At 42.8% G+C, this 13,267-nt stretch overlaps 1 protein-coding gene across 9 annotated transcripts in view; it reads left to right on the top strand.

Moving 5' to 3' along the window:
* Positions 1 to 13,267, top strand: part of LOC128330086 (protein adenylyltransferase SelO-like) — a 52,265-nt gene that overhangs the window by 15,072 nt on the left and 23,926 nt on the right. For all 9 annotated transcript variants that reach the window (XM_053262371.1, XM_053262370.1, XM_053262364.1 and 6 more), the window contains 4 exons: positions 4,479 to 4,546; positions 5,367 to 5,454; positions 11,077 to 11,146; positions 11,670 to 11,742. In XM_053262371.1, coding sequence (XP_053118346.1) covers positions 4,479 to 4,546; positions 5,367 to 5,454; positions 11,077 to 11,146; positions 11,670 to 11,742 — 299 coding nt within the window. The remainder of the gene's footprint in view (positions 1 to 4,478; positions 4,547 to 5,366; positions 5,455 to 11,076; positions 11,147 to 11,669; positions 11,743 to 13,267) is intronic.

The following is a 13,267-nucleotide window of genomic DNA, read 5'->3' as shown; positions in this document are numbered from 1 at the left end:
TTATTGGTTAAATACACTTGGATAGGAAAGACCTATATCTAATCTAAAGGACTACATAATGGATAGGTAAGGAGAGATAGAGAGATGTTTCCATCTGCTCTCTAGGAAGAAAAGAAGGATTGTGACTCAGCACAGGAAATGCTGCAGAGTCAGTTCAGGGGTCATCGAGTAGGGCCAGATAGGGAGACCCTTACTCACTGTCTCTACTCACAATGCCCCTAGTGGTCATTAGGACAGTTGGTGCAAAAGGTTGATGCACTGGAAGTTCATCTCCAACAAACTGGCCCTATCCACCCCCAGCACAGTACCTCCAGTGACTGTTGCTGGTGTCTATTTCCTGCTTATTTTTAGATTGTGAGCCCTTTGGGGACAGGGATCCATCTTATTTATTTGTTATTTCTCTGTGTAAACTGCCCTGAGCCATTTTTGGAAGGGCGGTATAGAAATCGAATAAATAATAAATAAATAACAACCAAACCTCAGGAAATGGGGAGGAGGCATGCTCAAGAGGACCTCCCTGGCAGATTCATATGGGGAAAATAATCCCTTTAGGTATAAGAATACCTCCCCAAGTGGTTTTACAGACAGGGCTTTCCCTCTGAATCCACTCCTGATTGGAATGTGCCAGTCCACATATTTGCTAGATTTAACCCGACCTCCCTGTGGGCTATCAGGGACCAGGACAGACAGGGCTTTGTTTTCAACCGAAAGGAGGCTGCGAGGCTGCGAATTCTGGCTTAGCCAGTTATGTCCAGGGTAAAAAAAATTCTCTGTTTCCAGCAGCTTTTGAAAAATACTCGGAGGCTTCTGCTTTCTCTGAAGATGTTGATGGAAGTGCTGATGGCTATGCGAAGGAGGTGCTGATGGCTATGCCAATGGTCCATCTAATCCCTCGAATTGCCTTGAATCTGCTGCAAAGCAGATTCACTCTTCAGATACCCCGGGGCATAGAGCCATGTGTGAAAAACCTCCAGGTTCATTCTGTCTCCTTTCAGCCACATGATGCCAACAGTATTTATGTGAATGGTCTATAATAAGGGCATCTAAGAACAAAAATAAGTGGAAATACTGCACACTGATGTTGAGTTTTCTTTGAGACGTAGGGCCAGTTCATCCATGCAAATCTACTCTGTATTTATTCAGCTCAGTCCCTCCTGTGTACAAGTTTATATAGAGAAAGCTCAGTGTGAATTGGACTATTCAGAGAGAGAGCCTCTACCTTCAGAGGTGTTAGCCGGGGATGCACACTGGCCCCAACCTTGTTTAATATATTAATTCGCTTGTTCTTCGACTACAAAGTTTAGATCTACGTGCTCCTAAATTGTCAAATAGGTGACTTCCAATTCTATATGTGGATGATGTGGTCATTCTGTCTCAAACACAAGTGGGTTTGAAGCGAGCCATTGCCACTTTGGTTCAACACTGTGAAGAGGAATGCCTGATGATCAGTTATAAAACAAAACAAAACATGCTAATGGTCTTTCCCAATAGACCTTAAGTTTACAAGTGGGCCATTGACAACCATGAAACTGAACAGGTCAACACCTTTAAATATCTTGGTGTTGTATTCCAGGCCAATGGGAAGAGGGCCACACATGTCAACGATGTTTCTGACCTTGCCCAAAAGAGTGCGACAGCAATTATAAGGTACTATTATATGCAAGGAAATAGCTTCCTGCCTGCCACTATTAAACTATTTCAGGCAAAGTCATTGGCACAACTTCTATATGGGTTGCCATTGAGCTCATACACCAACTTTGGGCTGCTAAGAGTGTGCAATCTAGGTTTCTTAGATCCCTCTTTAATACTCCTAAGTGTGTTGCTAAATGCAGCATTGAGGTTCGAAGCAGGTCTTGCCAGATATCAAGTTATTGGTACAGACTCAACTGTACACCTATGGAGCTAGCCCCTCTTAGCCTGAGTGATAATGTTCACTCTGGTTGATGGAAATGTATCGCCCACAAAATGTTTACTTGTGACCTGTCTCTGGATACCCTGTACATGCTAAAGAGGGAGAAGGTCAAAGAATTAATTATGCAAAGACTCTTAGATTTGGAGCTCTAGTTTAATTTGAGATGAATACCCATTTTTTGCGGGACACCAAGTAAGACGGAGAGAGCCATGGCTGCTTACCTTTCTACCCTCACACATTCCAATTATTGCTGGGCTTTTTCAGGAGCACAATTTAATGCCCTCTCTTCAGTGCTCCTGGAGGGCAGATACTTTAAAATCCCCACTGTACATAATTTGTGTCCTTGTGGTGCAGAAAAAAACTGAATTGATAATGCATGTGCTTTTATATTGTACATTTTATTTCGACCTACACTATAGTCTGATTTCTCCTTTTTTATTGGAATTTCCCTGTCATTCTGATGATTTTTATGTATCATTTCTTTTAGCAGATCATAACAGGGATGTGCAAACCGGCTCGACATCGAACTGGTTTGGTTTGAGGTCGAGCTGAACCCGCCCAGGCCAGCTCAGGGCCGGTTCATGGGTTCTAGAGTTTTTAAAATATATATATTATTTTTTACTTACCCCCCTTTGGAGACCAGGGTGAGGCTGGTGGGGGGATGAGGAACTGCTGGTGCCCCCCTTGTGGCCGTGGCAGCACCCCCCAAGACTGTGGTCATTTCCAGCCACCCCCAACCCATGGATACATGAGGTCCGTGTGTTTTCCCCCTTTTTCGTGAGTATGCCGAGGGCAAATGTCTTTTACCCAACCGCGGATACTCAGATCCGTGGATAACGAATCTGCCTGTACTGTCGATGGTGTTAATTTTTTTCTGCTGGCCTCTGGCCATAATAAAGAAATTCAGTTCATACATGGAGAGAGCCACAGTCACTTTTGGCTTTAGATTACTCTATTGAGCACACCTGGAGCTTTTAATTAAGAACTATCAGACCTTTCAGCTATATATATACATATACATATACATATATATATATATATATATATATATATGGGCTTCGGACCAAAATGTGAAGGACTGATTATAATTATTCATTTTATTTATAGTTTATATAAAGTGGTACCAGTGATTATATACTGTCATATACAGTCTAGTTCATACTAAGCTTTCTTCACATAATTTCATACGGACGTTTGTGGCTGGCATGTATGAATTTGGATACTGGAGCTTTAGATTACAGATTCATAATCATTTAACGTTACTTAACTGATTTCATAACAGCTTTTAATCACCTTTAGTTCTTTAAAGTCATTCTGATCCACCTTTGTAGATATGCCTCTAGTTTAATTACTGTAGAGAAAAAAGATGTTGTTGTGCAAGTAGTGCCAGAGAAGTTTCAATGTATTTTTTTTAATGTTTAATGCATTATGATGAACATAGACTTTGAAGTATTAATTCAAATATGAGGGTATCTCAGACTTGCATTCAAACACCCAGACTTGGAAATGAGTGAATACACACACACACACACACACACACACACACACACACACACACATTTGAGGCACTCTGTTTTCTAATTTTATGCACATTAAAGGGAAATGAGATTATAGGCACACAGAATACTAAAAAAGAGCAAAAAATACTGGCAAGACTATAGGTTTCACCCTCCATGTTTACTTGCCCATATTGCTTTCTTGTGATGCATATTAGTGTTGTTTTCTGCTCCCTTATTTATTTTCTTGGCTTCCACTGCCTTAGTCTCTTTGCAGGATTACTAATAGCAGTGAAAGAAGCCCATGATTGCAGGGTTGCATTCTGACGAGTTTTCTCTTTGCAGAAATGCTTGGTCATTCATCACCATGAACAATGGCCCAACAGCAATCTGACTGACTCTCTTGTAAAGTGGCGCTATCTGCTGCCATACCATTTGTTATTATAAAGTAACATGGAGTGTTTTATTTACTCCTGAAGAAGAAAGACCTTTCAGACAATATCCATGACTGCCCTAGGCGAGCATGCAATCCAAGCTTCTTGCCTTTGCATGCCCCATTCATTGCCCTTGTTCTCATAGGCAGGAGCTTATATCTTGGCCTTCTGCCTGATCAGTGCTGAAAAGGTTATGGGGGTGGGGATGAGGAGTCTGCAAAGTCACTATGTAGTAACGTTTCTCAGTCAGATGGAGCTGTGGCTTGATATGAAAGATATTGCTGATGGAGCAACCTCATCTGACATACAGATTTGTATAACAGAATTTTGATGGCCACTTCTGTTGGGGCAAACTAGCTTTGGAAAGGAAAGGGCGATTTGGAGTGGAGGGAAAGAGTGCTCAACCCTTTCCCTGCCAGCCACTTTTCCACTGCAAGTCCTTCCTCCCAAGCCACTCCTCCCCTCCCCCCGCCCCATGATAATTCTGTGAATCATCCCTGTCTGCTATTACCCAATGTAGCAAGAGTTGGCTTATTTGTGTTTGAAAGTTTGTCCCCTACCCCACTTTCTAGAACACAGCCCTGAAACAATTTTAACCTGCTTCGTGCTAACTGTGTAATTCCTCTTCTTGTACAGTTTAGTTGTAAGTGATGATGATGTTTGGAGAGATCGTTTCTACAATGGGAATATTAAGAAAGAAAGAGGTAATCATTGCAGTTCAAATTATTATTTGGTAACACTGGTTTCCAGCTAACGTTTTCTTAGAATGCACACAAATATTGTGCATTCTGTACATGTCATAAATCACAACCATGATCCTTCCAGCACTGATGTGTTGTGCTGTTGACTTCACTGGAGTTATATCAGTGTTAAACTTTCTTTGATATTTGCCTTTGAGACCCAGAGCAAGGCTGCATTTAGCACACAGTCTTTGTTTTTTTGGAGGCCAAAAACACTTTGGGTTCTTTTAAATGAGTTTCTAACCAGAGTTTGAAAGCTAGAATTGAGTACAATTCTGATTGTCAGCCAGAATTTGAGCAGCTGTAGGCTTGCACTGCTGTACAGTCTTTCCTTTGTAATAAATCATACCCTTCAGTTAGCTTTTTTGTTTTTCCTCCTGCTTTTGATTTGTTCATTTGTATATCGTGTATTTCAGCTATTTGGTTTCATAGCATCTTATTATTTCTGCTGTTAGATTTATCACCTGAACATCTTCAGGTGACAAAGGTGAGGAGCTAAATAATTTCCTTGTTTGTAGTGGGCACAGATCAGACCTTCAGTCACTGGAGGAATATTGAACTATTAGCTGAATGAAACTGACCATTGCTTTAATGGTTCTTTCCCCCGTCACAAAGATTCCCCAGTTTCTGTCAATGAAGGGAATACAGCTGCATGATTATTCCATTGTATTTGAAGATTTGTTTTCTTCATTAAAGTGAATGCTTGAATCTACAAACAGAGAGCTCTGTGTGCACACTGAAGCATATTTTTATTTATTAACATATGCATATACTTGTGTTTCAGGTGCAATAGTTCTGCGAGTTTCCAAATCATGGTTTCGAATAGGATCATTGGAAATTTTAGCTCATTCTGGAGAACTGGATTTATTAAGGTTAGAATTAAAGTCTGTTGTAGCAGTTCTTATATCCAGGTAGTGCAATAGCTGAGATCCAAGCAGCCACATGTATAAGGCATTTTCAGCCCTTCCGTTCCTACCACAAACTCACAACCCCACCCTTTGCCAAATCTTCCTCTTTAGGTCAAGTGGCTCTCCAAAGCGGCAGTATGTGATTCAGAAGAAGGAAGCAAACTTGATTGCTACATGTGTGGCTGTGTGTAAGAGTGCTTTGTACTCACATACAGGCCTTTTTGGATTCTTGCCAGTATTAAAAGGAATTGAAAAACATTTCCAACTTTGTGACGCTTTTTAAATGTATTTCAATATTCCTAGGTACCAGAATCATATATTTAGGCAACCATATGCTGGATAGCTGAACAGTACTCTGAATACTTGGGGTTTTTTTGGGGGGGTATCGCTAACAGGGTGTGGGGTTTTTTTAAATTGCAGAGGGACTATACAGTTGAATTTATTTGTTGTTTTCTCACAGTTAAATATTTAATGTAAGGAAGATATGTGGCAGAGAGTATTTTCCCTTCAAAACGGGCCATTGCATTTGCATGATATTAGGCTTGCCATGTCATGTTTGAACTAAGCATTTGCATGATTAGACTTACAGACTTCGGAAGCTTCTGAATTTCAGTTAGTTTTAGTTATAACAATGTCAACAGTGCAACATAATTTCCCTTGGAGCAGAAAGAATTACAAAGCGGTGGGGGGGGGCAGACAAATCTAGCTTGCAAAATTGAAAGGCATGTTAATAAAAAAACCCTTTCCTTTTGAAGCATAAACCATTTTCTTAAATTATAAGGGGATGCTATAAATTCCTGTATAGCAACTGAAGTCACTGATATTGGCAGCTTTTGTGATAAGAAATTAAAGGGCTCCTGCTCACCCAGTAGTATTTTTGGTGTTTTTCTTCCTTTGAACAGCAGAGATCTCTGACCATGCCATATCACAATGTGCTTTTTGCAGCTCCCTTGTTTTGAAATTCTTTTTCAGTGCAACAGTTAAAAACACACTAAAGGCAATAACATCCTTGAGCATGCAGAACTGGTTGAGCAGTGTTTTGGAACCTGACAAATAATATTTTGTGCAGTTACATTATTTATGGATATTTATGGTTGTATGTGGAAGCAAATGTAGAAGGTTGGAAAATATTATGTTCACAAGAGCAAGCATCACATTTTCAGATGGCAGTCTTGTGCAGGGACTGGAAAACTATTAAAAAAAACAAAGGTACTCAAATTATATTTTAGGTACCTAGATTATTAGGCACCTGGGAAGTTTTCCCATTATATACTTAAGAAACAAGTGTTTCTTTTCCTGAAAATGTTCTGAAACCATTCAAGAGATCCATCCAAATAAGGCATAACACACAATTTGAAGAACCACATTTTGTGAAGATTCAATGAGGTTGTTCACATGACATGAGCTGCTTGTCTAGGACAGAGTTTACCCAAGTAGCCTGTGTTGTCTGGGTGACCAGGAGGGCTCCCAACCCAGCTGCTGCAGAACCAGGTAGCCCAGATCCACTAGTTGGGCAAAAGGTGAGGTAGGAGAAAAAAGGAGTCTGTCCTACCTCACTTTCTGGTCATCTGCCGCACCTGGGCTCTGGAAATAGCCGCCGAGAGTGGCAGCTATGGATTGTAGCATGACCAGGGAGAGGAGCTGCATTGGCGAGGGCTGTCTTTCTGCTGCCTGCATAGTGCTTTGTGGGTTGAGTTATGACTTCCGATCCCACTTCGAGCATCTGCTGCCACACCAGTTGTGTGGACACACAAGCAGCAGAGTCTCAAAGAGGCTCCAATCATCTAGAAGAAGGTAGGTAGGGTCCTCCCTTCCCTCAAGCCCCACCCCACCCCATTTGGTTGTGTGAATGACCTCAATATAATAAAAATAATAATTAATAATATAATTAATAATAAACAACTTTATTTGTTAGCCTCCCCATAACAAATTGTTCTCTGGGCAGCTCACAACAGAGGATTAAAACATACAATAAAATACATAACACATTAAATCATAAGAGAGAGAAAAAGGTTAAAAGAAAATACAAAATACAATACAAAACAACTTAAAAACTCATTTTAAAATTAGTTAAAAATCAGAACAAATTTGAAAACTTGAATTTAAAAGGCCTGTGTGAACAAAAAGGTCTTTACCTGGTGTCTAAAAGAACAAAGTGATGAAGCCAGGCAAACCTCACTGGGGAGGCTGTTCTGTAAACAGAGTGCAAACACCCAAAAGGCCCTCTCCCTGGTAGACACCTGCCTCACCTCGTTTGGCAGGGCACCTCGAGGAGGGCCTCTGAAGATCTTAAGGTACGGATAGGGACATACAGGGCAAGATGCTCTCTCAGATAACCCGGTCCCAAGCCATTTAGGGCTTTAAAGGTTAAAATCAGAACTTTGAATTGGGCCCGGAAATGGACTGGGAGCCAGTGCAGCTGACAAAGCACTGGCATAATATGATCAGAATGTCCAGTCCCAGTTAATAATCTTGCAGCTCTGTTTTATGCCAGCTGCAGTTTCCGGACCATTTTCAAAGGCAGCCCCATGTACAATGCATTGCAGTAATCTAAGCCAAAGGTTACCAAAGCGTGAGTAACTGTGGCCAAGCTATCTCTGTCTAGGTGAGGTCGCAATTGGTGTATCAACTGAAGCTGATAAAAGGTGCTCTGAGCCACAGAGGCTACTTGAGCCTCTAGTGACAAACAATGCTGGATCGATGAGCACTCCCAGACTGCCAACCTGGTCCTTCATGGGGAGTGCAACCCCATCTAGAACATCATTCACCCAGGCAGAAGAACTGCCGACCAACAGTACTTCAGTCTTGACTGGACTGAGTCTCAGCTTATTCACCCTCATCCAGTCAATTACTGCATCCAAGTACCGATTCAGGACAGTCACTACTTCACCTGCGTCTGATGAAAAAGAGAGATACAACTGAGAGTCATCTGCATATTGATGACATCTCATCATATCTCCTGATGACCTTTCCCAGCAGCTTCATGTAGATGTTAAAACAGCATAAGGGAATAATGGAACCTTGCGGAACTCCATAGCATAACTGCTATAGTAGTAGTCCCCCAGAACCCCCTTTGGGGGATGGGCCTTGAGGTAGGAGTGGAACCACCTCCAAGCAGTCCCTCCCACACCCAACTCAGCCAGCCTATCAAAAAGGATACCATGGCCAATGGTATCGAAAGCCACAGAGATCCAAGAGAATTAACAGGGTTGTACTCGCCCTGTCTCTCTCTCTACATAGGTCATCCCACAGGGCGACCTAAGCAGTTTCTGTTCGAAAAGCCGGGCCTGAAGCCTGATTGCAATGAATCCAGATAGTCTGTTTGCTCCAAGAGTGTCTGGAGCTGGTCAGCCATGACATACTCAAGTATTTTGCCCAAAAAGGGAATATTGGCCAAAGGCCTATAATTGTTTACATTATCTGGGTTCAGACTGGGTTTCTTTAGGAGTGGTCAAATAATAGCTTGCTTCAATGAAGCTGGGACCACTGACTCTCCCAATGAAGCATTTAGAACCTGCTGGACCAAGCTAAAAATTCTCTCCTTACTAGATTTAATAAGCTATGAAGGGCAAGGGTCAAGCATGCATGTGGTCAGCCAAACCTGACTAAACACTCCTCCAGCAAAACTAGGCCAGGTTTTACTCTGGGCACCTCTCCCAATGATCCTGCATCAGCCATAGTGTCCAACTCATGGTGAATGTGAGCGACTTTACCCTCAAAGTGCAGCGCGAATGCATCACAGCATGCTACCAAAGGTTCTAATGCATCCTGCCCAGGGCCCTGCACCACCTGGAAGAGCCTCATTGGACGCCATTGAGAGGATGCAATGGTGGATGAAAAAACACATTTCTTATGTCCCATCACTGTCACAGAGTAGGCTCGATAATGAGCCCTAATCTGTGTTCACTCACCCCGAGTTTAGTTTTCCTCCACTTACATTCCAGCCATCTCCCAGCTTGTTTCATCACCCTCAGCTCAATTGTATACCAAGGTTCTGCATTGGCTCTGCTTTGCGGGAGAGGGCACTTGGGAGCAATCGTGTCGACTGCTAGAGCCACCTCTCAATTCCAGAGAGCAACTAGTATGGAGTGCCTGCTATACCAGCTGGAAAATCCCCCCAAACCCTCAGGAATTGATCAGAGTCCATCAGTCGCTGGGGATGGACCATTTTTATAGGTCTCCCACCATTACAGAGAGGTGTAACTGCTAAGACTCTAAACCTCAGAAGGAAGTGATCTGACCATGACAAGGGCATAGATGACATATCTCCCACTTTCAAATCACCATCCTCCTGTCCAGTAGGAAAAAACCCAAATCCAGAATGTGTCCCAGTTCATGTGTTGGGCCAACAACAGGTTGGGACAGCCCCATAGTTGTCATGGCAGCCATGAAATCCTGAGCTGCCCCAGACAAGGCATCCTCAGCATGGATGTTGAAGTCACCCAGAACAATCATTCTGGGAATCCTCAACACCAAATCTAAGACAACTTCCATGAGCTTAGGCAGGGAGACAGCTGGTCATTTGGGTGGGTAGTATACCAACAGAATCCCCAGTCTGTCCCAAAGGCCCAGCACAAGGTACAAGCACTCTGAACTGGAACTCACTTGGACAGGAGGCCTAGAGAGGAAAATGGAGCTTTTATAATATGAATTTAGAATCTGACTATAAAACCAGCACAGTCTTCTTGAATTAGCTGATATACTGGAGACGCAATATGCATAATGGATCTAGACCAAATTCTTCTCTCCAGACCTTTTTATTGTGTAGATTAAAAGCAAATTAAAAACTACAAATAAAGAACAGACGTTTCAGTGTACAGACATCAACTTCAGTGTTTCATGTCTCACTGTTTAAAATCCACACTCTTATAACCCAGATACTCTCCCTAAATCTAATCAGTCTTCTTGACCAAAAAATGTAGGGATGTGCACAAAACCTGACTCGAACTGAACTGGGCATGTTTGGTTTTGTGTCCTCTGAACATACTCTCAGCTGAATTCGAGCCAGTTCAGGGGTTCTAAGTTTTAATTTTTAAAAAAACTTTTAACACACACTGTTGGGTCGGCAGCAGCTTGCAGAGGGGTCTCTGCCATCTCCCCTCCCCCCCGCCAGCCTCGGACGCCATGTGTGCTGAATGGGCCTCTGTGTGGCCGGGCCTCCAAAATGCCTGCCGCCAGTGGAGGAAGGGCTGAAACGGCCCCCAAATGGACCAAACCAGCCCTTTTAAGAATGGGAGAAGGCTGGTGGGGGGAGGGGGAATGGCAAATACCCACCCCACCCCATGGCAGCCGCCACCCCAACAATGCGTGTTAATAGTTTTTAAATTGTTTTTTTTTTAAACTTAGAACCCCCGAACTGGCTCTGTGTCAGCTCAGAGGTCTCAGCTCAAGGACAAGCCCTCAAGCCTGTCCTGTTCGATGGTGAACTGGCTCGACCTCGAGCCAGTCTGCACATCCCTATAAGAGTATCCAACTCAGAAAGGCATCATCATCTCTAAAAGGGAACCTTTCCAGCTAACAAATACAGTTTTACCTTAGTGTTTTAAAACTGACTTTGATGGAAGAAAATTTTTATTTGTGATTCAGGACGCTGGTAGACTTTGTCATAGATGAACACTTTCCAACAATAGATATGAATGATTCGAACAGATACCTGGTAAGTGAATGACTCAAATAACTGATAAGTTATAAGACTTTGTGTTTCCATAAACATTCTTGTCAACAAATGCTGCTTATACAGCAACATATAAAGAACACAGAGGTAGAAGACACCATTTTGAGCCACCTTGGAGCTGAACTTGATGTGATGTAGGATGTCTGAGATCAAGAACTTTCTCTTTCTCTTACTTATAAGCAGGCCCATATAACAACTATGGACATGAGAGAGGCGGCACAGAGGGGGATTAACCTCTTCCTGATGCAAAACTTCCCTGAAGATATTAATTCTGCCAGGGTAAATGTAGAGGTGCCATACTAATTGTTTTGTTTTTGTTTTTAAAAAGGAGGCATCCAAACTATGGGAGATCCTGATCACTGAGCTTCTGCAGCATGCCTAGCTTGTTCCTAAATTTAGAATTAGAGATTACAAGTCTTGTTATAAAATATATTGTAAGGTTTCAGTGTTCTGCCATTCAAATTTTAGCTGAAAGACTATAAGATTAAAATGTGTGTGATTTCAGGCATTTTTCTCTAGAGTCTTGTCTGAGACTGCAGACCTGATTGCCATGTGGATGTCAGTAGGCTTTGCTCATGGTATGATATATTTTTATTTGGATTGAATGATGCAAAATATTTGGATTCTGTTAAAATTCAGTGTGAAATTAAAAAAGGAGGTGATCCTGTTGAAGCCAGTAGGACTGGTACCTCATTTAGTAATTGTTTATTGTGGGCGCCTGGGGATCATAATGGTTGGAAACTGCTCACGGTGTGGATTTCCTCGGTTTATATAGATTGGGTGAATACATCCAAACAAATAAACATACTGTGCAGCAGTGGGTGGACCCAAGAAGGACTGTGCATTCACAGGGCGTCTTCAGCATCCTGGCAGCAAAAGCATTTTGTTCAGCTGTGGGGAGGGGTGCAATTTTTGCTGCTCACTGCAAAAGACCTTGCAGGAATATGTTACTGAGGGACACGTGGCTCTCAGGAATAACAGGTTGCTCACCTGTAACCATTGATCTGGTAGTGATCCAATGCAGTCATAAGAATGGGTTCTGCGCCTGCACGGGACCATTCGGGCAGAATTGACTAGCTCCTTGAAACGCTTAGCCTCACCCCATGCACGTGAGGCACTTGCTTAGTTTGGGCAGGCTAGTGTTTTCTCCTCAGTTCCTGAAGAACCGAAATTTGGATGCAGTCATTGTATGGAACCAGTCCATAGTTCAACAAAGTAAGTAGCTCTGCATGTTCTATAAACATACGTCTTGCCACTTTGCATATTGCAGTGGGGCCAGCGGGAGGGTCTTATGACCGCAACGGGTCACTACCAGATCAATGGTTACAGGTGAGCAACCTGTTTATCTGGATCTTGATCCATTGCAGTCATAAGAATGAGTAGCTAACGAGCTGTCAGTCTGAGGCGGGTGTAGTATGCTAAGGTAAGACCCTTTTCAGCACACCCCTCCTGAAATTGGCCTGAGATGCAGAGCGAAGGTCCAAGCATAGTACTTGACAAAAGTATGCTCAGAGAACCAGGTAGCTGCAGTGAAGATGTCCCTGAGCTTGATGCCAGCCATATGGGTCACAGAGGTAGCATAAGCCCTGGTAGAGTGGGCCCATATACTTTTGTGGGGCTCCACCTTTTAATGTTCGTAGGCCAGTAAAATGAGTTCTAAAATCCAATAGGATAGTCTCTGTCTTGAAATCTGGCAACCTTTCACCTTGCCCTTGTAGCACACGAAGAGGTGTGGGTTTTTTAATAGGGCTTGGTTAACTGCCGGTAGAACATGAGCTCACACCCCTCATCCAGGGAATACAAGGAACGCTCCATAGCCGTTGTTGGATTTCAAAAGAAGGTAGGCAAAACAATGTCACTGTTGATATGGAAGTCAGTAACTATTTTAGGCCTAAACTCAGGGTCTAGGCGAAGCACCACCCTATCCTCATGAAATTTAGTGTAGGGCACGTTGATGCAAAGGGCATTTAGTTCGCTGACCCGTCGAGCCGACATTATGGCTAAGAGAAAAGCTGTTCTTAGTGTTACAAGTTTAAGAAGCGCTGTAGCCATGGGCTGAAAGGGAGGCTCCGGTAGAGCAGACAGAACAAGGGACAGGCTCCA

The sequence above is a fragment of the Hemicordylus capensis genome, chromosome 6, assembly GCF_027244095.1.
Source record: "Hemicordylus capensis ecotype Gifberg chromosome 6, rHemCap1.1.pri, whole genome shotgun sequence".
In the NCBI taxonomy this organism is placed as follows: Eukaryota; Metazoa; Chordata; class Lepidosauria; order Squamata; family Cordylidae; genus Hemicordylus; species Hemicordylus capensis.
This window is presented reverse-complemented; position numbering and strand designations above follow the sequence as displayed.